Raw genomic sequence first — 27,535 nt, forward strand, 5'->3', positions numbered from 1 at the left:
AAAGAATGCCGTTTATACCTAAGGCAGAAAATCACATGGGAGGACTTAACATTAAGAGGGACTATTTGTGCTTTTCCCATTCTTATCCCCACCCTTCCTCTAAGGAGCTCGAGATGCTCTCCAGCCCAGTTTAGCTGTGCTCTGGAAGGTAGGTTAAACTGTGAGAGAGTGACTGGTGCAAGGTTACCCAGTAAGCTGTGTGGTGTGGTGGGGGGTTGAACCCAGATCTCCCCAGTCCATTGCTCATTCTGACTGCTGTATCAGGCAGGCTCTAGGGCATATGTAATCTATGGAGTGTACTGTGTATTACCTAATAGCTTCTTTGTTATAAAGCTAATGCAGATGTGTGGGGGGGACCTCTTAGAAAATCAGTTATTTCAATAAGTAATAATAACAGTGTGCTTATATATCACTCTTCTAGACAGATTAGTGCCCTACTCAGAGCAGTGAATAAAGTCCATGTTGTTATTATCCCCCCACAATACAGCTGGGGCTGAGAGGAGTGGCTTACCCAAGGCCACCTACTGAGCTCATGGCAGTAGTAGGATTTGAGCCAGCAAATGCTGATTAACAGCCCAACCATGTGAGAGAAGCTCTTTTGGTCTGGCTCCCCCGTTAAGCTGAGAGTGGTGTAACAAGAGAGTAATGTACAAACAGAGCTCTCAATCCTTGGCTCCTGCACATAAATGTAAAGCTTGGGGAACTTTTTATTTTCAAGGCAGGGATGATAAGACCAGAGTGAGAACATGTAGTGATAAGAGTGAGAGTGGGTTTGCATATGTACCTCTTACTGGATTTTTTAATTTTAAACGGTGTCTGTTTTTATTGTGTATTTGTCTGTGGTGTGCACTTAAAAAGGGAGGGTTTTGTTTTTTAAAAAACCACATAGTTACCTGTTTACATTTTGGCTTGAAAAAAGGCATTTGCTTTTTCTGGCATCGTGCTGCCGTGGCTAGACAAGTTATCTACTGCTTGACAGATGGGTGGGGAGCTTTCCTTTTTAAAAGAACTACTAATTTAGGGTCCAGAATGTTCGTTCCCCCTCACCTTGCTTCTCTGTGTGGTGGGATGGGGAATGGGCTTCCGGCTCATGTGCTTCCTTCCTGTTCTTTTCTGCATGTAGAAATAAATGCCCAAGTAAAGAGCTCTGCCATTACTAGAACGCAAAATCTCTTGACCTGGAATGTTGGAAGTTAAGGGAGACCCCCTTCATCACACAAGCGTGGGGTCCTTGTTTTGTTTATTCTTGTCTGCGTGTGGTTGGAGGGATGGGAAGGTCCTCTCCTGGTCTGGCAGCCCCATTTAGCTGAGAATGGTGTGACACGGGAGTAATGTCTAAACAAGGCTCTTAATTCCTGGCTCTTGCACAGAAATGCAAAGCTTGGAGAACTTTTTATTTTCAGGGCTGATAAGGCTCATGTTGTACCATTGCTGGTGCCTGTGGCCGGCTTGTGCACCTAAACTACATGGACAGAGTACAGATGGAGAGGGATTACCTGGGCAAGGCAGAGGGCAAATGCTGGCAAGGTGAAGCTAAGGAGGGCTTTACAGAGGTGTATTTTGAATAAAGATTTCAGCAGTGTGAGAACTGGCCAGAAGGAATTGCTGGTGAGTTTGCAGGTAGTACGTCAACAGGGAAAAGCACAAATAGGTATAAAATGTTATCACAATAACTTATTTTTATTCCCTCAATCAGTTTTGGAAGATCTGTCCGATAGAGCATCTCTTGACTCGCCTTGAGATTGATTCGCGGCCTGTGTCACGGCGCCTAGTAAATCTTCTGTTCAGTTCCTTTTTTCCTGTTGATCAACCTGAAGAGGTGTGGTGTGAACGATGTGTCACTCTAATCCAAATGAATCCAAAGGCGGCAAGAAAGTTCTATCAGTATGCTTACGAGTATACTAGTCCAGCCAACATAGGTGAAGTTCTGAAACAATCTTCTCATTTGATTAACTGCTTTTCTTTTTTTAAAAAAAAAACTTTCTCCTTCATATTGTTAGGGTTAACAGGACAGAATCCTCCTAAAGGCTCCAGTCCATGAAAAGCTGATCCCTGTATAAACTGTAGCAGAATCTTGTAGGCTTCCCCCAGCAGATCTTGCTTAATTCTTGTGTGGTGCATGCCAGAGATCTCAAAAACTGCTGCAGTCACTGCATTGATTAGTATCCCTTTTCTTTTCTCAAGCTGTTTAAGTTCATAGCCATGAGAGCTGTAAGATCTTTCCATGTGTGTGTGTGCACTTCCGTTCCTCTTGGTTTGGTACTGTAGCCGGGAGGTTAGGAAATATCCCCAGGAAAAGTGGAGACAAAGTTTTGGGTGAGCATTGGAAGCCAGCCATGCAGATAGTGAAGCTTGTGCAAAGCTGAAACGACTAGACATTTCCATATAAACTGAATATTCTGAGATACCGTTTCTAAATGATTGAATGCAGAGCCATCTTATGCTCTAGGATGATAGTGGTGTGTTCTGTGCTGGACTTCATTCTGTAGATTCAGTTCTTCCTTGAGCCATGAACAGCTACAGAGTTGGGCCATCTTAGACAGTCTGCTTCCTGTTTAAATGTATTTAAGAATGAAGGATATTTAATACTTGGCACTGGAGTCTATTGGTATGCTCAGTAGTTCTGCTTTTGTGGAGTTCTCTGTACACAATTAGCAGAACTGCAAGATTTGGGTACAGTAAAGTCTTAGAGACCAACTAGACTTCCGGGGTAAGAGCTGTTGAGAGTCAGGGCTCTCTTTGTCAGATATGAGGTGTGATAAAAGGAAGAGGTCCTTATAATCTAAGCGGGCTGGGTATTGTCCTTTATCCACTCCTCATATCTGATGAAGGGAGCTCTGACTCTTGAATTTTTTTACCCTGGAAATCTAGTTGATCTTTAAGGTGTTACTGGACCTTGCTCTTTTACTACAGGCCAACGTGGCTCCCTGCCGGAAACTAAGTTAGCGGAACTGTTTGCTAACTTTGTAGCTAATGCCTACAGAATTTGTAATGCCTGCTAGAGAATTCTATGCTATGTGGAAGAAGGGAGAGATGCAACCTTCTGGGGTTGGGTTCCTGATCTTAAAATGCATGTATAAAAGGTAGTATCTGCTAATTTTTTAATTGCTATTGAGTAATACAGGGTCTTAACATTGCATAGTTTCTTTTAAAATTTTTAATGTATATATAGGCCACGATTCTGCAAGTTTGCTTAAGATAATGTGCAAATATTTTAAAACTACAAAACAAAGTATTAACTTCTACCCAGCATATTTTACTTTATTCTTTCTTTTTTTGCTAATTTAAATTGAAGGCATTAAATTGAAAATTTAGTTTTATGAAGCAGTATCTGAAAGTAACATAATTAGTATAATCTGATATACAATTGTTATGAATTGATCGTTGTTGTCCACTGCTTAAATGATTCAAACAATATTTTGTACTTAAACTCTTTGTTCTTAATTTTAGCTAAGCTGATGCTTACCATTCAAAGCTGTATAAATGCCTGCATCCATGAACGATTAAGGGCATGTGACAGTGGGGATGAAGACAGTGAAAAAGAAAACACAAGTGTAAGAATGCAACCATAACCTGTCCTCTAAAATGCTGATTCATTCTGTGGAGTCAGCATAGGAATTTTTTTCTCCTTTGCTCTTCAAGACAGGTTACAGATGTTAGTTCACATCCCAGTTTCTCAAAAATGTTTCGAAGTACTTTTGTTTCCCTTCCATTTCAGACTCTTGATAAATTAGGGTTAAGTTAGAAGTGCTTTATTTATTTATTTATTTATGTATGTATTTATTTATAGTCCGCCTTTCTCACTGAGACTCAAGGTGGATTACACAGTGTGAGATTAGTACAGTCAGTATTAAGGACAATTTCATAAACAATGCCGTAAGGTAAATAAACACAAGTTTACAAAGACGTAACATTAGCAGGAATCCAATACAGAGTTGAAGAAATGCTGAAACAGAACATAAGCATTTCTAGGGCTGACACAGGAGCACATATGTAAAGCAACAGAGAGTATGTAAGGCAATATAATGGCACGTAAGGCAACATAGTGGTGACACCTACGGGTGAAGTCTATGGTCCCTAACTCATTAGCGGAGCAACTGAGACCCCCTCCCTACAAATAATCTAATCAGGGTTGCATCATAATAATGGGTTTTTGTTGAAATTTTCCAGTAATTTTAAATGTTGAAATGTACAGCCAGGTTTTTAACAATCTATATCTGAAATTAAGTTTGTTAGGAAAGTACACATTGCATGTATTTCTGTATTCCCTCCCCCCTCCAATTCCCCCCCCCCCATGGCTTCAAAATTTCCGGAAATTTTACATCTGTAGTGCGGTGACACAGTTCTGAGGCGGAATCTACCTTGTGTAAGATGCCTGCTGCTGGCATTGGCTGAAGTGACGGTAGACTGAGTTCTGACAACTCACACGCAAAGCTAAATTAAGTTACATGCTTGGTATATTTGACCTAGATGTCTTCCAAGTGAGAATCAATTAGTTAATAAATGCATTGCCTTCTGTAGTTATTGGGAAGACTCCTTCCTCAATGCCAGCTTGCATTCTCTTTCATTCCTCTTCCAGTGTCCACATCTATCTGCACTCCTCTTTTTCCACTGCTCTCTCTTTCTAGAAATTAAACTTATATCTCCAGTGGTATTAAAATGTGCAGGTATTTGGAATGGCTCCTTTCATTTCTTTTAAGCCTAATCTGAGATAAATGATTCAAGGCAAAACTGCATACATATCCTCAAATATTTGCATTTCAGATTCCAAATAATGTTTTGTCGATCGATGACGTACCTTCCATGGGAGGCTTACTGGAGGTTATTGTAATTCTCTGGAGAAGTATTCATAAAGTACTTGAGCGCAATGAAGGAGCCAAAAATCATGTAGTCAGAAAATTTGCTTCTGTGCTTGGAGAATATTTTAAAACATTTAAGGTAAATCCTTTAAGCTTTAGCTATATTCTTATACTGTAACATTTTTCCATTGAGCTTTATTCTGTGTTCTAGGAGATCCATAAATAGGCATGGGTTAGGGCCAGGAAAAGGAATGAGCAGAGTATTGAAAAGAAATGGGCAATTTAGGGGGGAAGAGTAGTTGGAATAAGCAAAAAGCACGTCTCTTTGATGTGTAAGAATGTTGCCTCAGATCAGTGTTATATTGCTCCATAGCTGCAAACCGATAATCAACCATATAGATGCTCCATTCAGACGATCCTCCAAAACATCGTAGTTTGCGCTCTGTTAGAACTGGAAAGCACAGTTTGAAGGGGATATCCTATACAGAGAACAGAGGAGGTAATATCAGAGCCCATGGCTAGCTTTCAGTTCTTCAGCCCAGGTTTGGAGGATTTTCTGATTTGAACTGACCCAAAGAGACACTGTCACACGAAAACTCAATCTTCCTTGTTTTAGTATTCTAATAGTGGGGATGCCAATGACAGCCTTTGCTCTGATTTATTTTAGGGCCTTTGCTTGCTTTCAGCATTTGTGCCTCTAAATGTACCCGAGAATCACTCTGTTTTCACTCATAGAGCAGAATGAATGAATCTTCTCAGTCAGAAAATTTATAAAAATGTATGCAAATACCCCGTAAGGCATTTCTTAAGTTGTGAAGACATTGAATCTCCAATATAGTTCATATTTTTTTCTTATAGTATCTAATTTTATTGTGTGTGTATGTATAAATACAGATATGGCAACTCAAGCTTATGGGACTTAGGGGTTACACAAGATTAGGCATTGATAAGGTTGACCCAGATCTTGACAAAACTTTGTATTGCTGTGCACTTAATGAACAGGCATTTTTTTTCCTTGTGAAAATGAAAGGGAGTTTGCTTGAAACATGTAGCACTTTCTTAGAATAGATTTTTTTAAAATAAAGCTTTACTAATTGTGACTTTTTGTTTGTCTTCTTGCTTATCCCTAGGATGATCGTTGTATCTGTCCTCTGATTATCCTGGCCTCTTTCATGCCACCTGCTGCTATTCCTGCATTCAGGTACGGCTTAGTTTAAAAAACATAAGTAGACAGAAACTTTTGACAATCATGTACTGCACAGGTTTAATTCTGATAAGGGTATTGAGTATTCTGTAAGGACAGTGAAAAGTTCTCTGGTCTATTATCTTTGCGTACTTTGAGTGTCTACTGTGTCAGAGTGTCAGAGAGTGTGGTGGAAGGGTTAGAGTAGCAGACTGAAATCTGGGAGGACCTGGGTTCAAATCCCCACTCTGCCATAGAAGCTTGCTGGGTGACCGTGGCCCAATTCCATGCTCTCAGCATCACCTACCACACAGGGTTCTTTTGAGGCTAAATGGAGGTGAGGAGAATGATGTAAGCTGCTTTGAGTGTTTGTTGGTGAGAAAGGTGGAATCTAAATTAAGTAAATAGATAAAATAATTTTTTTTTGCATTATTTCCAGTTGTGGTGTGATCTCCAAACTGAGGAATCTTGCAAATGGTGCCACTGATGAGAAATACTCTACTCTAATAGACTGCCTGTGTCGTTGGGGGAAAGCAGGACACATTCTTGAATTAATTTATGATTGGATAATTCCTGAGCCAAGCACGAGAGAGGTATGAAAGGGGTTTTCAATGTAGTGTGTATATATAAAATTATATTTATAAGGCAAAAAAGGTTTTTCAAATGTGTTGGTTTATGCAAATATTTCAGTTGATTGCTTTATTTAACATTTCCATGGCATGTTTGTGCTGCTTAACAATGGACTCTCCTACCCATGCTTAGAGTAATGGAAGTTCTGAACGTCGGGTACGTATCCAAGAAACACGTGAATCAAAACCAGAATTGGCTCTTGATTATACAGAATATTTATTGACTCATCACATGAATCGGGATTGTCTTCTCTCACTCCCCATAGAGAAACTGAGTCAGCTTTTGAAAGTTCTTCAAACATCAAAGGTAAAGTTTCTTTTCCTTGAATAACTGTATGATGATGAGAATAACTTGCTCACCGCTAGAGCATAGCTTTTATCATTTTTGCTCCAAATCATGGTTGTCTTTCTGTAGGGGGATCTTTCTGCATGACATCATTGCCTATAAATCTCTGAAGCAATTAATTCCACTGAACATAGAAAAGGCTTCATGTGCTGTCTAAAGCTTGCTTTTATAATCCTGACTGCCTTAGCGTAGATGTAACCCTAAATGGTGGTCTGGCACTATGTGAATGAGGCACTTTTGCAATAATGGTTGTCAGAGGAAACAGCCATCATTTGCTGTTTTGGATGCAATGCATGGAAGAGAATAAACATGATCAGCTACAAAAGAATTAATCAGCTTACAGAAGAAAGAGGCATCACACAATTGAGCCTGAGGTTCCTTCTGAACCAGGTTTTGTGGCCAAAGTGAAATACAGAATGAACATAGAGTGATAGAGGCCTCTGTTGGTTCAGACAGCGCAGGACAGGGATGCCCTGCCATGGATTTGTGATGATGTCACTAATTTCATGGTCTAAGGTTTTGTATTTGCAAGGAAGAACCAGGTTGTGCCAATTGTTTGTGAGAAGGATCTCTATCATCAACTACATGTTTATCCTGCATTTCCTCTTCAGAGTAGTTCTCTTCTCCCACCCACCCCCACCCCCATTTTATCCTCTCATGATCTTTGGAGTGAAAGAGAATATGACTGGGATTCGAATGGGATTCGAAATCTTGTCTCCCAGGCCTAGTCCACTGCTCCAGTCTGTTAGCCAAACTGCCTCAAAGATGGGAAATTAATAGAAGTAGGCTTATATTAAGGGATTATGACCTGTGTATACCAGGGTCAGAGTTCCTGGGACTTGCCCGACAAGAGAAGAGACTAATACTTCAATGAATCAAAGACTTTACTTAATAACTTTGAGTATACAAAATACAAGGAACACACACACATTCATTACAAGACTAGGAAATAAAAAGTGGGAAAATATAAAGATGGTTGCATAAGCAGGAAGATTATTGTTTGGGTGATATTCACTTTTCTGTTGAGAAGCAGAGATTTAGCAGCGAGGGAAGAAACGCCTAGTGAAGTGCCTGCACTACACGAGGTGGGGTGAGGTAGGAACGGGAGAGACCTGCTCTCTAGAGAGCATCTCTCTTAGGTCTTAAATAGCCAGTTTCTATCTGGAGGCAGGACCCAGGGTGGGTACGTGCCTTGCAAGTGGTTCTCAGGCACTTTGACAAAGAAAACAATTGATGTGTTGTGCTAGGGTGATCAGAACGATTGATACATTGGTTTAGGGCACTATTTAACATTTGGCTTGGTGACACCTCGGAATGGTCAGAGGGGCAATAAGGAAGGATGAGTGAGAACTGATCAAATCTCTAGATAGTCCGGCACTCTCTGCATATCAGAGGCAAGACCTTTATGACCCGATCTGCACGTCAAAGTCTGTATATCAAATGCGAGGGATGCGTGACTGGAGCGCTTACAGGTTATGGCTCCAACAGGAAGATAGTTGCCCTGTTAAGCTGTCTCTGGAACATAGCTTCTCCTTGGTTCACTGCTGGCCCCAGCGGTTATAGGAGTCTCAGCAGTAATGGCTGGCATCTTGGCAGCAGGCACACGGATCTGGGTGCAAAGGATAGCTATGCCAGAATGGTAACCTCAATACCAAGCTGTGCACAGCTCATGTATATATGCCTAAGTCCAGCTGCTACAGGCAACAAGTCATTACTCCACACTGGCTGTGGCTGTCCTGCTGCAACTGCAGTTTGTTCTCAAGTATTCCAATTCTCTGTTTGAGTCTACTTCAGTTTGCCTTTTTATTGCAGAAGCTCTACAATAGAATTGCACTTATTGCTCAGAGCAATGCATGGTAACAGAGGGCAGTCTTTCTTTTTTGCAGACTGCCTTTTATGCAGATTTTTTTTTAGGTTTGGTTTCAATAGAAAACGTAATGTGCCAATTTATATGACACTGGAATGTAAAGGGTGATGTGACGTCTTGTATATCTGAGCAGAAGAGGAAGTTTCCTTTCACTGAGGGAAGGATCCACACCTTGTTGAACAGTGTAGGAGGACCCAGCTCAGAATTACCTGCCAGCACTGGAGGAAATAGGGACTTGGACAGAGAACAGCATTCACCTGTTTGTTTGTTAAAAGATGGAACAAGGACAGTTCGGAGCAATCCAGTGGCAAGTGGGCCCGCTCCCAAGGGCATTGCCCTTCCAGATTGCACACTGTGCTGTGTCAGGAGGGCCTACAATGAGGAGCAGCTGTGGAAAGGGGTGACCACACAGCTCATAAGAAGAGCATGTGGTGTGGCCCTTTTGGGTCTCAGTTATATTAGGACAGTGTTTTGTAGCTTGCTGTGGTTAAGAAAGGTAACACAGCACTATCCCGACCATATTTATTCAGAAATGAGTCCCATTGGTTTCAATAGGGTTTACCTAAAGATAAACATGTAAGATTATAACCTTAGTTTGGATGTTTGCTACTTCAGATGCATCAAGCATCCATAGCTTAGCTTTGGAGCAAGATCCTAGTTTGTGGATAGGTGGGATACGAGAGAGGATTTTTTAAAAGATGTCAGTGTGCCTCTCATCTAAATTCAGTGCAGAATATGCAAGCTATTTTCTTCATAGTTGTATTTGTACAATACTTTTTCAGGATGTTTTAGATTTGAATATTAGAGGGACTGATGCAAGATTGCCCGGCTTTCATCAAGCAACTGCTCTGAGAGCCTTTAGTCTGCATTGCAGATTAAGTATTCATCTTCAATACAAGGTACAGTTCTTTCAAAAGTTTTTTTTTTTTAATTTCAAGATTTATACCCTGCCAATACCAAGGCAGCTTGCAAACAGATTGATTCGAGGGGGGAAGGGGGGGACATGAGGACTTGCCTGGAAGGGGAAACAACAAGGGGTGTGCATCCACCCCCACCCCCAAATTTGTGGGAAATCCAGATCTGGATTTCAGGGATCCCCCAAAAATTCAGGATTTGTGAAATCCGGGAAAGATTCTCTAATCCAGTTCAGCAAGATTAGAGAATCCTGGATTTATCTGGCAATTATTCCTTATGGGGAAAACTATCCAGAGGCTTGGGGGCATATTTCAAGTAAACTTCACCAAATTTTCAGAGAACCTACTCCTGACTGTCCACCAAAGACCCCATAGGTTTCAGGAAGATTGGACCCTGGCAGCCATTGGCCAAAGGCATGCTCCCAAATGCAAGAGGAAGCCCGACAGAACCAAACTAAAGTGCCCCGTAAACAATGTATCCCCATTGTTTCCTATTGTGTGAAAATTTCCAAGCAGGCTCTCAGACAGAAACATACAGCCACTGGCCAGAGGCAAACTCCAAAATGCAAGCTCAGCCCAGAGAAAGCTCAATATAACCAAACTGAAGCAAGGGAATGTATTCCCCCAGAACCAAAGTGAAGAAAGGGGACTATCACACCAAAGAATCATGTCTAAACGGAGAATTCTACGTACACCAAATTGAAGCAAGGGACGTTGTTGCTGTTTCGCCTAACTGAACCAGTTCTACTCACGTAACCCATACAGACAAGGAGAGTTCCTGTATGGATTGTCCACTCCCTCCATCTCCCCTCTTGAGAAGTAAAACCACAGAAGACAGAAACAACCAGTCAAGAAGCTAAACTGCATTTCCCAGATTTACCTGGATTAATCCGGGATTCTCTCACTTGATCTGGGAAAACTAGATTTAGCCATAATCCATCTTTTTTTACCCAGTTCCTGGACCCAGATTGCACATCTCTAGAAATGCCCCTTGCCTCAATCTTCAAATGGCTACTTCCTTCTCTTTCTAATCTGACTTCTGACCATCACCACCAATGTTTATATGCCTTTTGGGATTGCTGCAGCAACCCAAAATGTAATCCAAATTCCATGCTCAATTTTTTGTGTTAACATAGGGTGTCCAGGGAGAACCTCCCCAGCCCTCCAAGTGGCCAGCAACAGCCTCAAACCCCTCTCCCACTGGCCCTACTTACCAGCTGGGAAGCGGCTCCCAATGGTGCCAGCTGGGACACGGTGGTGCCTGGAAGGCCCCACCAGTTCCCAGGGGCAGAGGAGTGCAGCAACTCTGGGAAAAGGCCAAGGGGGAGAGGGAGGCAAGTCCATGACACCGTGGCCCTGCCGATCTCACCAGCCTAGGGGGAAGCCATGGCCACGCTGCAGAGCCTCTCGCCGGCTCCAGGCTTCTGAGCCAGCACTATGTTACAGCCCCATCCTGAACAGGGAAGACCTGCCCACAGAGCCAACATGCCCCCACAGCCCAACAGAAGGCTGGCAATTTGCCAGCAGCTTGGCTAGCTCAGGAGAGCTATAGGAGGGGTGGGGGAAGGCCCCTATTGGCAGCCCCAGGGGCAGGGCCGAGGCATGTAGCCACATCTGGCCCAGGTGTTAGGCCTCACCTTTGGGATGGGGTCATTGGAAATAGGGCAGGGATGACACTAGGGGAGGTATAAAAAGAGGACTCCATACCCTGGCTGGGGAGGAGGGAGAGAGAAGAAGCCTGCCCTGACACAAGAGGCAGCTTCCTGGAGTGATTGCTGGACATGGAGGCATCGTGCCTAGCACCAGAGCACTCCCATTCTGAGGCCTGTGGGAGAGCCCTCCCTCGCCCCCAAGGACTATAATACAGGCTGACCAGGCGGCTGAAGTCAGGGAAGGTAGAACGGACCTGTGCGTCAAGCCCAGCACGGCCCACCCCCTGCCGACACCACTGATGGACCTGCCTGACCCTGACATAGGGGTTCCATTAGGTTTCCAAAATCAGAATGATAATTCATTAAATATATTTGCTTATCGGATATCAGATTAAAATGTGACTATATCTTGTAATCTGTTTCCTGATTAATTGATGTTACCATATTGCTATATTTCGCTTACTCTCATTGAAATGTTTTTATTGTATTTGTAATTCTTGAGTCCCAGCTTGAAAAGTAGACTATAAATGAACATAATAATAATCACACTAATCTGAAAGCATCAAACTGTTGAAAACAAATATGTATAAATATATATATATGCATATTTTAAAGCTGGTTTTAATGTTTCTGATTGTGGCTGCCTTGGCGGGGGGCGGGGGGATGGCTGAGTTGAGTGGAAAGGTGGGATAAAATGTTATGTGCAATATCTGCGTATGTGCAGATGTCACAGGTAAGGTTTGAGGGTTTTCTACCCCTTTTTGTGCATTCTACTAACCGACAGTGGGATTGTGAACTGTGGCCTCACCAGTCTTATTCCAATATTCTTGCCAATACAACATTCTTGATTGCCTTGTGGGGAGAGGGGGTTCCTTACTCTGGAACACTTATGGAAAAAGCCGTTTCCCAGGTCTTGCGGTCAATTACTCTTGTTAGACCCTCACCAGCTGACCTCAGGTTTTGAACAAGTTCATACAGCTGGTTCTTCAAAATTACCGTTCATTTAATTGGAAAACTGTCTCAAACTATGCATAATAATTTTTTGTTGTTGTGGTGTGTGTGTATTTTTAACAGTTTGCCTCAGAAGGGCAGGATTTCCTTTCAGATTTGGAGGAAACAGGGGCTTGGATGGGAAATACAGTTCTACCTACTTTTTTAACAGAAGAAGACAACTTGGATCAGTCCGGTGAAATTGCTCAGCTGGTTATTCAGGTAGTGTGTATGTGTGAGAATGAGAGAGAGAGAGAGACATGGCTCTCCTCTAGCTGTTGTGATATTTAAGCTGCTGTACAAATACCGTATTGGCTCAATTCAAACATAATACCAAGTTGTGGATTGTACTAACATAGTTTAGAACCCAAGCTGTACTTTCCATTTCCAAACATACAGGCAATGCATAATGTACAGCTACTAGTTTTCTTTTGTTTGCATTTGCTTGGCACTCCTTTTTGTTTGGAGCAATGGCCTCCAGAGTTGGAGCAATGTCTGTAAGTATGGATTGCCAATTTGGACATAATAATCAAAATTTGGCTTATCACCTCATTTACTGCCTGATTCTACTTCACTGATAGGTTGCAAAGCCATGTTTTTTAAAAAAATATGCAGGCCTCCTTAAAGATGGGTTTATGATGCCTGAATTGAACCCCTAGGTCGATTAATTGCATATTATTTTCCTCTTGTTTTTTGATGGTCAGTTCCTCTGTGCTAAAGACATCATAAAAAATAAGTTAAAGCCAGGGGGTGGTAGAGAGAGTACAGCCTTTGAAATCAAATGGTCTGTCTTTTCCCACCTAGCTTGTACAAATAGGGAGGGTGCTTGTGGGGGAAGGTGGGGAGGTTTCTGCTGACCCCCTATTCCCACTGCAGCCCCCTTTAGGAATGGGGAGGGGGAACACAGAAGGCTGCAGCAAGAAATGACGGTTGGTAAATAGCAAGATCCTGTGTCTTTAGAGTTCTTTAGATTTTTTTTTTTAGAGTTACCAGTAAGGAGTACTAAGAATGTGTTTGTTAAAAATCTGGTAAAGATGGTTAACTGTAGTTAATTGAAAAATTAATGCTAATTTTGCCAGATATTTTACTTAGAATTCTTCAGTTTCTTTCATAGATCACAAAGTAAAAGAACAGATAATTTGGAAGTAATAGAACAGACAATTTAAAAGCAGTTCAGTCCTGATTGGGCACATGCTAGAAGTATTTAAATGTGAAGAATTCATCAAGCACGAAGCCTAACATATGGTGACATTTATCCTTTCACGTGTAGACTTACCTGACAGTATGCAAGGATTTAGTAGCTGTTGGTCTTGCGGATGTGGAGTTTCAAGTACGGCTTCTGAAAATGGCACTTGCGCTCACATGCAAAGGTATACTGCTTATGCTGTGTGTTCCTACCCTTCTAATTTAAAGAAGCAGCTAGATTAGAACAAAGATTTCCATCTAGGTAATATTGCCTTTATTTTTGTGCAGAATCATGAGGTCATCATGAGTAGCAGTCCACAAATACTACTGGACTAAGGCTATTGGCAGAAAATAAAACCCGTGGAAAGAGGTTCTTTCCAACATTGGCTTGGATCCTAAGTTCCGCAAGGTTCTATCTTATCCTCCACACTTTTCAACATCTCCATAAAGCCTCTGGGAGAGGTCATCCAGAGATTTTGGGCAGTGTGCGGATGACACTCGGCTCTCCCTTGTGTTTTTAACAGATCCCAGGAAAACTGTGGATACCATGAACAGGTGGTTCAGAGGCAGTTTTGGAATGGATGAATCTTAATCCTGAAAATATGGAGGTGCTACTGGTGGGGGAAGGTTTGACCCAGGAAATGGCTGTCTCCTGTTTAGGATGGAGTTGCACTTCCTTAAGGAGCAGGTTCATACCTTAAGGGTGCTGGTGGACCCGGGCCTCCTTTCTCCAGCTTCAGTCTGTTCTGGACCGAAAAGATATTGTCACTGTGGTGCATTCCCTGGTAACATCTAGATTAGATTACTTGTAATGCATGCATTGAATATGGTCCAGAAGCTACGGTTGGTACATAATGCTACAGCCAGAATGTTGACTGGAGTGGGTTGTAGGGACCGTATCTCTCCAGTCTTGTTCTGTTTACACTGACTGCCAATTTGCTTCTGGGCTCAAATCAAGGTGCTTGTATTAATCTTTAAAGCCCTACGTGGTTGGGGGCGGGGCAGCATACCTTAAGGGACTGTATTCTCTCATATGAGCTTACCCGACTACTCTGGTCATCTTTGGAGGCTGTGCTTCAGGTGCCCCCACCATCTAAGACTAGGCAGGGGCAACCTGAAGAATGGCCTTCTTGGTAATGGCACCAAAACTTTGCAACTCCCTCCCCAGGAAGATTTGTCTGTCTCCCTCTATTATTGTCTTCTGCCAGGGGATGAATACTTTTTTTGTTTTGCTTAGCATACCCCCAATAACTATTACTCTCTCTCTCTCTCTCTCTCACACACACACACACGGTTTTGGTGTATTTTTGTGTTTATATGGGGTTTACATGGAGAACCAGTTTGGTGTATTGGTTAAAAGCGTGGGAAAAATTAAATGTGACAAACAGCCAGATCCTACTGATATATGCTCAAATCTATCTGCCATAAATTTCAATGGCTTCTATCTCTAGGTAGACATGAACATACCTTATACTAAGCCAGACCAGTGGTCCATTTAATTCAACACTGTGTCTTGACTAGCAGCTCTTTAGGGTCACCATCTCTCTCAACAGTTTGGTGTAGTGGTTAAGAGCGCAGGACTCTAATCTGGAGAACTGGGTTTGATTCCCCACTCCTCCACTTGAAGCCAGTTGGGTGACCTTGGGTCAGTCACAGCTTCTAGGAGCTCTCTCAGCCCCACACACCTCACAGGGTGATTATTGTTGTGGGGATAATAATATTGTAAACAGCTCTGAATGGGCGTTAAGTTGTCCTGAAGGGCGGTATATAAATTGAATGTTGTTATTTTATATATTATTTTAAATGCTGTTTTAATTTTCAAATGTTTTAATGTTCAGCACCTCAAAGCACCCTATTTAAGAGTAAATAGCATTGAAAAGTGTAAAATAAATAAATAAGTTAACTATTCTGTCGGCATAACAGCATTTCTATTCGTGGAACAGGGTAGGGCAGTTTCCCACAATATTCATAGGGGTCCACTGACCCACAGGGGCACAATTTTAGGGGGGCACAGAAGGTTGCAAGGGAGGGGTGTGTGGTGAACTTTCCTTCCTCGTGCACAACTTTGCTTATGTTGCTTAGAATCCAAGCGATCACATATGCCAGTATTTTAAGTGTATAATATATGTTGATACTTGCAGCATGATACTTTGGAAATAAATTATACTATCAAAGATGAAAATTTGCAAATGTAAATAGAATACATTGTAATACATGCATAATAATGTCCATTTAAAATACTGCAGTATTTTTTACTTCCAAAAAAGTAACTTTTGAACCTTTTGCAAATTAATTTGCTGGTATTTAAACAGCCATAGGATTCAATTGTGTGCTAACTTCTTGGAGGACTTCAATGAGATGCCCCCGGTAGAAGTGCACAAAGTCTTATTTCAAAAGAGTGCCCACCAGAGTACGTTTTCTAATATTCTGAATTGTGACCTGTTTCAGCAGAATGCCTCATGAGTTTATCAATGATATACCAATGGCAAAAAGTGGTGGGGGAAATGCATGGCATATATGCCCTGCAGCTTCTCTACATGCTTTTCTGACTTTGTAATCCGATAAAAGATTTGGGAGGCTTTTTTTTTTAAGACTACCAAGAGCCAGTTCCTGTATTTGCTTGTCACCATTACTTCTGGAAGAACAACTGTTCTGTGTGTGCTAGGGCCCTGGGCATACATGGCGTTTTTTACAACTGATGGAATGGTACTGTACAGTCATACAGGAGCTAAGCCAATAGGTCAGACAATGCCTGTGTCCAGTGTTACTAGATCAACTTACCACAGGGATGAATAACTGTATATGAGAGGGGAGGGTATTTCAGGAGAGAACCTTTCCCCCCTCCCATAATTCTAGAACTCTGAGGTGCACAATGAAATTGATGGCGATATATTCAGGATAGGAAAAGGAAATACTTTAAGGAATGATTAATTAACTGTGCAATCCTATCCTAAGTAGAGTCACTCCAGTCTAAGCCTTAGGATTGTACTGTAAAATGTGGGATTCATTACAAGTGGAGGTAGTGATGGCCATGAGCACAGATAGGGAATTAGACATATTCCAAGAGGCTGTCCATCAGTGGATACTAGCCAAGATGACTAAAGGGAACCTTGGGATTCAGATGCAGTAAACCTGACTATCAGCCTTGGCTCCTGTGCCCTGTTTGTTGACAACTGGTTGGCCACTGTGAGAAATAGGATGCTGAACTAGAAGGAACCACTGGTCTGATCCAGCTGGGCTATTTTTCTGAATTCTGATTCTTAATTTGGTTTTTGTTTGTCTAGATAGAGGCTACATCTTCATTCCAATGTTACTTAGCATTCTGAAAGAGATGGTTGAAGCTTCTTTAGGTCATCACCTAGAAGGCAGCGGGCATGAGACTGAACTGCTCAACAGCATGCAGAAAATGTTCCAGAGAATTCTAGAATGTCTGGCACTCAGGCTTAGAAGTTGGCGGGAAAAAGGAATTCAGGTACTGGTTGCATTTAAAGCTAGCCAGCTTGGTTGTTATTGAATGGATGGCTTTATCTGTGGTGGTGGGGAAGGAAGTCTTAATGAGATATGGCATCTATCATGCACAGCTGTTTTGGCAAACTAAGCATGAGCAACTTAAATTTTGGGGAGCCATCTCCACAGGGAACAATTTCTATTTCAGTTTCATTTTTGCACTGAATGTTTTCAATACACTCCACCTGTACCCTGTTCTTCTATATGAAACAGTTTTTCCTACCACCATTGCTACTGGTTCCTTATTTTTTTTAAAAGGGCATCCATCTTGTTTGAGCTTGTTAAAACTGTGATCCTGCAAATGAATTACAATGTGGTTAGCTCTGAGAATTTGAGAGTTTCATTTGAAGAACTGCTCTTCAAATAGGAAGATGAAATATGTCTGTATGAAATTTTCTAGTTTTCCTTTTAAAAAATCTTCTCACAAAAGGACCATGGCAGGCAAGCCATATCAATTAAATGTCTAATGTGACTGTTCCTTTTGTTGGGCAACTATTTTGGTTGTTTGGGTATGAGCATTTCAGCTCTGATAACGCTCAAAAGTTTCCCAAGACTGAAGGGGCTGGTTCCTGTGTATAGGGCACTGATGTAGGTGAACCATTCCTACCTCTGGAGCCCCCAAAAGATAAAGCTGTGGATTGGGGCACCCATGTGGACAAAAATAGCCACAAAACAGAGATGGGAGCATCCCGGAAGGAGGAGCTGGAGAAATGGCCTCTTCCATTAGTAGGAAAGAAGGTTTTGCTAGTGGAAGAGGCAGGATGGTCAGCAGGCCCTCCAATGTCTGGCATCTGACTTTTGGGGGCCAGTAGGGGATGGGTAAGATCCCTGCCCCAATGTCTTCTATTAGTGGTGCATGGAGCCAACCCAAGGGCTCTTGTTCGATGTCTTTCCCCCCTTTTTCTTCTGAAGAGCCTGTTTATATCACAATGTTTAAAATTGTTAAAATATCTGGAAGCTGTTACTCTTAGTAGAGTAATGTTATTAACTGCAGGTGCGTGTTTGAAGGCTAGTTCAGAAGCCTCGATTTTTTACACATTTGATTTTGGAGTCTCTCAGCACCTGTGCCACATATCATCCAAATCTTGGTGTGCTGTCATTTGCTACCTGACCGTGGTATTTTCAGTTCATAACGATAATTGCCAAGTCCTTTGCATCAGTCTTGAGTCTTTTTCAGATTATACAGACTTCTGCTTTTTTCTTGAACCATTTTGATTGTGAGTTTGATTTATAACTACTTCTGAGTTCTTCAGAGAGATTTGGAATCCCCTTGGTTTTGTTATTTCTTCTTCTATGGTTAGAGATGTTAGATTTCCAAACATTTTGAAGCCCATGGGGGTGAGAATCTGATTCCCCCCCCTCCCCCAGGAAAAAAATGGAAATTTTATGAGAAATGGAAGTAGATGCTCTATTTACTTTCCTATTGAAACTTACTGATTTCGTTTCACTCAATCTAAAAGAAAAAGAAATAGTTGTTGTTTTCGGTATTCTCCCAAATGTCTCCATTTTTCCATTGGGAAAACTGAAAAACTCCTAATGAAAGAACTTGCCTTAAAAAGAATTCTCCTTAGCATTTCTCTAAAAGAGAAAGTATTTCTAGGAGGTTTTTTCACTGATCCCCTAAATTTCCCAAATTTTCCATTAGAAAAAAATCTGTTTTTTCTGCTTTAGATTTTTTTGTAAACTAGTCTTTACTGGGCTATGCTATGAGCATATAAAATATAACTTCTTTCCTCCTTCCTTTGTTTAGAAACAATCTTGTGGAGCCACACTAAAAACTAGGGAAAAATTCAGCAATCTTTAAAACGCATAGATCACGCAAGAATAATTTTTGCTTCTTTCAGTTAATTCACTCTGTTCAGGAGCCTCTTGGAGAATTCATACGCATCGTCCAGGGTTGTGCTGTGACTTGTCCAGTCATTCATCATGAAGTCCTTTCTTCCTTGTTAGCTGCAGTTGTGGTGGAGATATGTTATACATTGCAACAAAAGGTACAATATTTCATTTTACTGTCTTCATGAGTGGGCTCCATGTGCATGCAGGACAAGGGGAAATGTCCACTGGGAATGTGTGGGTTTGGAAAAGAGGTGGCTGAATGTTTATTCTAAGTTACATGCAGGTCATCACTCTTTCAGTGTTTTTTTTATAAATGACCACAACTATAAGTTCAAGCTTCTCTTCTCCTACCTTGTGTGTGTTTTTTTAAACGCCACTCTTATTTGGAGATAAATCTTCCAAGTAAGATTAAATAGAAGGATTCTTTTTAAAGGAAAAGTGAGTTCATAAGAATTTGCAACTCTGTTTTAATATGTAGCAGAGTTGGAAGTAGAGCCTTAAAGTCTTATAGATGACAAAGGCTTTTAAAAATTTGTGTGGAGAGGCACCTATTCCAAGCATGCAAGATGTTTCTCAAGTGAATCCTCAGATTATCTGAGCATTGACACGCAAGAAAGGTGTTGACTGGCATCATAGCTAGTGCAATGGTCTGCTTGGACCCATACTGATTGATTGATTGATTGATTGATTGATTGATTGATTACATACTTTCTCCTGAAGAGATCTGGCATATGTATAGTTCTCATGCAGCCTTCAGCCTGGGCAGCTCATGGACCAAGCCATCTTAGCTTCAGCAGTAGAACTGTGTCATGCCTTCTGATGATTCTCTGACCTATAATCAACTAGAGATCCAAATACATATAGTTGGATGATAGCTCAATGCTTTAAAATATTGTACAACTTCGTATATTCCTCTTCGTTACTCACTAGCCATTCGCTCAAACTGCAAGTGCAGTTGAAAGAGTTACATGTGAGAACTCTGTAAAGGAATATTTCTGTTGCACACTGCCAGTCCCCTAGAGCAGTCTTGGCCATTGGCTCGGCCATGTTTCCAAAGCATTCACAGAAACTGTCTCAAGAGCACCACGTCTGCGTCAAAGACCACATGAGCATCTGACAGTAATTTAATCAGAGGTTTAGACTATTTATTTAGATATTTATGCCCCATTTTTCTCCTTAAAATGGGACCCAAACAAGCTTACAGAAGTACAAAAATGCAATATAAATAAAATAAGCAACGTACCTGGCTACATGTTAAGCTGGTCTTGGTTCTTGAGGGCTGGCTCATCCAGGGCTACAGGCCCATAAGCAGCACTACAGCTCTCTCCACTGGCTTGCTCCATGGGCCACACTTCTTATACCTGGAACAAGAAGAGGAAAAAAGCTCAAATCAGGCGTTCTACAGCTGGCATAGATGTTCGTCCCAATCCTCCCCTCCCTAACAAAATGTAACAATGGCTGTTGGAGAACGTAAATTAAACTGAGAACGGCAAGAGACTTCGAAGCCCTTCAGTGAGGGCTTCTGGCCTGTTCAGCAGAGTGCTGCCAGTTCTGACACTCGGGTAACCAGTAGACATTCCTTCATCGCTTTATTCTTATCCAGCTTGAAAGAATTGTCAGCATCCTTGCATTTTATCCCAGTCCTGGCAACTAAATCTAGTGTTGATCTGCCATAGGCCTTCCTGCAACTCTGAATTAATGCCCTTCAGAGTCTTTCCAGCTGGTATGGCGTATGTGGGAGAACTCGCATTGATTACTCACTTTGACATACACCTTCAAGGTGATGTCGCCCTTTTGCGAGAGGGCCACAGTTTCCAATGACTTTTCTTGGGACCCCTCCTACACCCACCAAAAGGTAGTCTGCGGTTCTACCTTCCCACTATCCTTTCATTCTTAGTTTAGTTCAGGCGTTGCCAAACTTTTTAAAATGAGAGATACTTCCCAGTGTCCACCCCCCAAAGTTTTCTTCTATCCTAGAAACAGAACATGGACTAGGCAGAACACCAGAAAAGAAGCTTCCAGCTAAACAGCACAGAGAAAAGTCTTATGAACTAAAACCTTTAAAAAAAACCCTATTTTGAGCAGATTTTTTACAGTCTTTCTATGCGTGCTCCAGGGAAAGCTCAAGTTACTCTGCAGCAGCTGGTGAGGTACATGTAACTTGTTGGAGACACTGGTTTAGTTAGCTGTTAGATTTGTAGCCTACCTTTCCATTTAATATGCTTAAGACTACTTAGGGAAATCAGAATTGTATTGGGGCAAAGTTTATTCAAATTGAACCCTGGGGGCTAGCACTGCCCTCAGCTGCTGCTAACTGTCGATGCCAAATGGCCAAAGAAGGTCCAGCAAATGGAGGATTGTCCTGAGTGGCCCTCCTGTGCCGTGGCACTTGGTTCTTCTCTCTGCCAACAGCAGGCCTGGCAAATAGAAAGCTGCCCTGAGGACCACCCTCTATTTCCTTTTAGATTATGTAGATATTTACCTGGCCTACCTTTCCTGCTGTAGAAAGTCCAGGATTTTTTATGTTGGTATGAATGAGCAGAACAGGAATTTAGCTAGCTTTGGCTGTTACTAATGGCACAAAAATTGCTTTGGCAATAGAAGCTGGATGCTCCTTCAGTGCTTTAGCTTTGTATTGTTTCCTTTCTTTTATACTGCAAAATATGGTTATTCTTTTCATGGCTGCAATATTTTTAAGGGGTTAACCCCCTTTTTTTAAGGGGTTAACTCTTCCACAGAGCTGTTGGGGATTAATTAAAATACCTTAAGATCATTCTCCATGTTGTTTGTTGACGTTCAGTGCCTTTGTATTACCATAGTTTGAATCTGAGACTTTTCTTTTTAGGCATCCTGTCTGGAAGAACTATCTCCTCCTAAGTCTTTTTCAGAGCTTCCGCCACTTTCATACACTTTAATGGGAATAGTGAATAAATCAACGAACGTTGTTAGGTAAGCTCTCCTCTGATGCATATGAAAACCTGTTCTAACAACATGGCCTGGTTCATATGCTGTCTGCTCTATTACCAGAGCACTTCCCCATGTGGGGAAGAAGCCGGTATGCCCTGGACATCCTCAGCAAGTGAATGAACTCTTTGTTTATCCTCAAAGTAAAATAGACAATATAAAATACGAAGAAAAGTTGCCACAAGTAAAATATAAGCTGGAGTTAACTTTTCAGTTCCTTATAAACACTTGAATATCCAGTGGTAGATCATAGAATCATAGAGTTGAAAGGGGTCTTACAGACCATGTAGTCCAACTCCCTGCCCAATATAGGAACAGCCTAAAGCATCTCTGACAAGTATTCATCCAGATCATCATGTAACCACCAAGCTAATTTGTAGGCTATGTGGTTTTGGCTTAAAATTTAACTTTACAAGCCATAAATTATCAATAGCTCCTGCAGCCTTATGCTTTTTTTGTTACGAAGTCTGAACACAAATATAATTTTCTTTGTTACGTTTGTTACCATTCTTTTTAGACACCATTTATTTACCTACTGCTTTTATACACCTCCTTTCTCCCCAATGGAGACCCCAAGTGGCTCACAACATTCTCCTGTTCTCCATTTCAGCTTCACCACAACTCTGTAATGTAGGTTAGGCTGAGAGTACATGGCTAGTCCAGGATCATCCATCAAACTTTCATGGCATAGGAAGGTCTCCCAGCTCCTAGTCAGACATGCTGATTGCTACATCACACTGACTCTGAATGCAGCAATACAAAGTGATTCACTGTTAATCTTCTCAGCTGCCCACCTCTGGATAGTAGAATTCCCTTCCCTCAGAAGAGGGACATTAGTCCTCTTGTTTTGCACGCTTTCTATAAGAATTTATTGTATATTTATTTATTTGGAAGGCCTTCTGTAATGGTTGATACTGTTAAATGTTCCACCTGGGATTTTAATCCGATTCTGTTTTGTGTGTTTATGGATTATGTTCTGTTGATTTTCATCTATGTGTACTTCATGTGTTATTGAAAGCCACTTTGTGTGTACTTTTATAATGAAGTGGAAATTACACATTTTCCTAAATAAATTGAGGATGGTCTGCAAAAGTTTATTCAGTACTTTTATGTATGCAGAACACCTTTTTTCTTTAGGAAATTGAGTTTACTTGGGTATATACTGATGCTCCTTCAATTGTTTGTGGGATTTCAATAGTCAGTGACCATTTTTAATTGGGATAATAGAAAATATATTGACCTATGATATGATACATTTCTGTATTTGCTTTCAAGCTCAATTAAAAATGTTTATTGAAAAAATTGCCTGTTGTAACTCTAGTATTGAATGATTAACTTTCCCCTGTTCCTTTTGAAACTATCATTTTTGTCAAACATGGATTACCAAGTGTAATCATTATTGGGGGTGGGGGAGAACAAGATACCCTATCTGTGAGCTCCTTGGAGGAACAGTAGAATAAAAATGGAAAGAAATAAGTAAAGCCAGGGCTTTTTTTCAGAAGGAACGCGGTGGAACGGAGTTCTGGCGCCTCTTGAAAATGGTCACATGGCTGGTGGCCCCACCCCCTGATCTCCAGACAGAGGGGAGTTTAGCTTGCCCTCTGTGCTGCTGTGCAGAGGGCAATCTAAACTCCCCTCTGTCTGGAGATCAGGGGGCAGAGCCACCGGTCATGTGACCCTTTTCACCGAGGGCGATTTAAACTTTAAAAAACTCCCCCCTTGTTCCAGCTGACCCAAAGTGATGTCATTGTGCAGTCCTGAGCTCCACCACCTCTTTTCCCAGAAAAAAAGCCCTGAGAAAAGCTACAAATTCTTTATAGTCAAGTTTTCTCAGAGCATATTTTTCTTGAAAGTCATGAAACTAGCTTGGTATCCATCTTCACTGGCATTCCAGTGATGAGCTATCTATCTGCACAAGGAAGATAGGGAGAGGGCTTTATTTTCCCTGGATCTTCATCATTCATTTAGAACTGAATTAATGCAAACAGGAAAGTGGCTGTGAGAGTGTGTTGGGAAGAGATTGGTAAAGGGTAATGCTGAATCTTGAACTTATGAATACTTTTGCAAATGGCTGTTAGACTTAAAAACTCTGAAATTGAATTCCTATTTGGATAGCTCAGCTGAGTCTTGAATATTTAGTACATGTTTTGTTCTTTCTTAGATCTTTTTTAAATGAGTTAATGGAAAGCACTGTGAATGATGAAATTGAAGGAATTCTTAGCATTACATCAGCTGTGTATATTGTTGCTTTGATTAAAGGTGAGTTAAAAAATCTTTTTGAACCCATTAAAAATGCACAAGTTCTGATGCTTGGGCTTTCAGAAGCTTTTGACAAAGGTTTTGGAATAAACTTAACCTGCATCTTGGAGGGAGTGTAGCTCAGTGATGGAGCATGTGCTTTGCATGCAGAAACTGCCCGGTTTTGTCCTGACATCTTTAGTTAGAAGGGTCCTGGTAAAGGCTGAGCAAAATGCTTTCCCCTGAATCTCTATTTGAGAGAATGGGCTAGACAGAGCACTGGTTTGCCCAGTACAAGGCACCTTCTTATGCTCAAGATTCAAGTCAAAAGTGTTGGTCTTTGATTTAGTGCAAATGTTCTGTTTTCAGAAGTGCTGTGTTTGTAAAATATGCACAGTGTTATATCAGGACTCTGTTCTTCGCATTGGTTGTAAAAACAACATGTTGCTAAAATTTGGTATTTTCCAGTGCGGTTGATTTTTCTCTGCCAAAATACTTGGTAATGTTTTAAAGTTCAAGAGCTAACACTTGCTACATGGATGCTTTCCTTAAAAATATATATATATTTGCCAAGCATTTACAGAAGGGAAAAAACCCTTTTCACTCCAACCAGAACTATTACTTACAATGTGGCCAGAGTAGTATTTTAATTTTGTCAACATTCAGGCCAGTTTCTATTTTTAAATGAGGCTAAATAGGTCTTCAATATGTTTTTGAACAGGCAAGCACAAGGCTTCTTACATCAAAGATACTGCATCTGTCCTTCAGAGGAAGATCACAACATTCAGCGAAATTGCCAAGGAAGATGTTAGCAGCATAGAACGGTAAACTTTAGGAAGAGAATTCTGTTTTCTTAAAATAGTTCTGTTTTAATAATTGGGCTAGAATAACTGGGCTGGATCTCTTTTGTGTGTTGTGCTAGTAGAATACCTTTCTCTAGTGAAAGGAGCCGTTCCCTGATGCAAGAGGGTCAGAAGAGGATTTCTCAATAGGGGGAGGCTCCTTCTGTCAGAGGAAAGAGCCCCCCACTAGTAGAACAGATCCACAGGATCTTGAACCCATCTTTAAGTTGATTTTCCTGTAACAGTAAAAGGGTTTCACTTCCAAATATTCAACCATCTGTACTATTATAGATGGATTGAGCATATGACAAAGCTGCTTTTTAATACATTTTCTGGCTTTACATATAACTGACATTAAGTCAAATAAAAGATTTTCTTAGTTTATTGGCTAACTTGTATTTGAGTCACTCAACAATAAACAAAATGAGACAGGAGCTTTGGAAAAGAGTAGTAGGTCAAATATGTACAACGAAGCAAAGATCAAGTAATGTACCCATCTGTTTAATGGTTGGTATTCAAAAATACACCAGCTGTAATGCCATTGACAAACTACGACTGTTTCTGTTTCTCTTGATAATAAACAACTGATGTCCTTAATCTTCAGAACTAAGTAATAAAAGCTGAGATCATTTGTCCCAGGTTTTTCTTATGGTAAAGCTATCCAAATTTCTAAAATAGATTCAAGGTCAGGTAGTGTTCCCTCAAGGGCAATCTCTGTGTGGAAACATGTTGTCTTGTACAGAACCTCTTCTGGATCAGTCCCCGTGTGTGGAAAAAAGAGAGCGCTGGGCAGAGGTGGGAAAGTTCCAGCATATGGGGCTGCAGATAAGATCCTCTTCGTCTCATATTCTCCCGGGCAGGCTTCATCAGCTGAGAGGTGCAATGGCCTTTTCCATAGAGAAATATTCCCTAGTGGTTTTTGACCTGCTGTTGCATAGGAAAATCACTGTGCTAGGTGGGACCTTCACTAGGGAAGATAAACATAAATAAACATCAAGTAAGAAGTTTTGCTAATCTTGGTATAAAATTAATTTAAATTTGATGTCAGACCTTTTGCATAAGAATATTAGAAATGCCATAGCTAGTGCTCTCTCTCTCTCCATATCTTCATGTAAAGCAGTGTTTGTTTGCCAGTCGTCTGTCCAGTTCCTGCAGCTGTTCTCTGCTCTCTCTTTTCAGAACCCTGTACGAATTTGCTTGGCTTGTTTTGGATGAAATACTACGCCCTTGACCACTAAAGTATTTACAAGTCAAGGAAACCCAAAAGAAGATGCATTGGACCCTTTCAGAAGGAGCCAAACCACTTAACTGTATAGTTTGTTGCTATGAGATGGGGAGAAGGAAATAATGTGGTTTTGATTGATGCTTCCTTAGAATGCTGTTTGGTGACAGCTTGTTCTATAAAAACAAAAATCAGAATTGTGTATTTGCATAACAACTGTGTAGAAATGCTTTATAAATGCTGAAATATGCTAATACATTTTTTGTAAAAACGCCTTTTGAATAATTTTTTTAAAATCCTTGATTGCTTCCTTGAGTATAAACAGCCTGAGCCTTCATATAAAATGTTTTTGGGACTCTTTGTATTAAGTGCATAGGTAGTGCAAGCAATTTAATGCAGAGAGTTAATGAAATAATGTTATATCTGGCCTTCAGATATGGTCTACTTTTAGCAGCAACATGGTTTCCTTTGGCAGCAAGATCTGCTACTATATCAGTATTAAGCACAGAGTACCATCAGAATACCATATTGCTTGACATTCACCAAGATTAAAGTATCCATTCCTTCTGCCTTATGGTTCATGCAGAATAAGTAAGTCATATATATAGAAATTATTACTGTTGTCCTGCCTCTTGCATGCATGTATGAGCACCTGCAGACATCCATGAGTTGCCCTTTCATTGCCTGCCTTGATCAGCTGGTTTATGACAGGTATATCTGTCTGCAGCTCATGCTTCATCTGTCTAGAAGGAAGGTTTTGCCCTTTGCATGAGTCCAGAAAGATGGAAGAGTACTTTCCTACTTCTCTACTTCATCACCTTTCTTTTCCACCTAATCCAAGAATGCTGTTTTGAACTGCGGCTTGGAGTCAGTAATGGGCTGAGGGTAAACAATCTGAAACTGAATCCTGATAAGGCAGAGATTCTCTGGGTTAATTGAAAGACAGAACAGGAACTTGAGATCTTTCCTATCTTGCATGGGGTTATACTTCCTTTGAAAAGCCAGTTTCGCTGCCTGGGAGAGCTGCTCAACACAGCAGTCACCTTAGAGAACCAGGTGGGTGTCATAGTTTGGGGTATTTTTAATAGCTTTGGTTGGTGCATCAACTGTGCCCATTCCTGACTCAGTCAGATTGAGCCACAGTGATCAATGCCTCAGTTACATCTAGACTGCGCTACTGCAATGCATTCTACTTGGGGCTACACTTGAACATTTGGAAGCTGCAGCTAATGCAGAATGCTGCAGCTATACTGCTGGTTAGGGCCAGGTATTGGGTGCATGCAAATGTGATATTACAGCAATTACATTCACTACCAATCTGCTCTTGAGCACAAATCAAGGTGTTGGTTTTGGCCTTGAAA

At 41.1% G+C, this 27,535-nt stretch overlaps 1 protein-coding gene across 1 annotated transcript in view; it reads left to right on the forward strand.

The window, feature by feature from the left end:
- The window catches only part of NCAPG2 (non-SMC condensin II complex subunit G2), a 55,861-nt gene extending 29,364 nt beyond the window's left edge, over nt 1-26,497 (forward strand). The window contains exons 14-28 of the mRNA XM_054991557.1: nt 1,697-1,919; nt 3,451-3,554; nt 4,765-4,938; nt 5,930-6,000; nt 6,422-6,575; nt 6,745-6,918; nt 9,607-9,723; nt 12,465-12,602; nt 13,651-13,750; nt 16,850-17,037; nt 18,917-19,063; nt 21,754-21,857; nt 24,034-24,131; nt 24,832-24,934; nt 26,132-26,497. Coding sequence (XP_054847532.1) covers nt 1,697-1,919; nt 3,451-3,554; nt 4,765-4,938; nt 5,930-6,000; nt 6,422-6,575; nt 6,745-6,918; nt 9,607-9,723; nt 12,465-12,602; nt 13,651-13,750; nt 16,850-17,037; nt 18,917-19,063; nt 21,754-21,857; nt 24,034-24,131; nt 24,832-24,934; nt 26,132-26,183 — 1,947 coding nt within the window. The 3' untranslated portion in view covers nt 26,184-26,497. The remainder of the gene's footprint in view (nt 1-1,696; nt 1,920-3,450; nt 3,555-4,764; nt 4,939-5,929; nt 6,001-6,421; nt 6,576-6,744; nt 6,919-9,606; nt 9,724-12,464; nt 12,603-13,650; nt 13,751-16,849; nt 17,038-18,916; nt 19,064-21,753; nt 21,858-24,033; nt 24,132-24,831; nt 24,935-26,131) is intronic.
- The last annotated feature ends 1,038 nt before the right edge of the window (nt 26,498-27,535 follow it).

This window comes from Eublepharis macularius, chromosome 11 (genome assembly GCF_028583425.1).
Source record: "Eublepharis macularius isolate TG4126 chromosome 11, MPM_Emac_v1.0, whole genome shotgun sequence".
NCBI classification, from domain to species: Eukaryota; Metazoa; Chordata; class Lepidosauria; order Squamata; family Eublepharidae; genus Eublepharis; species Eublepharis macularius.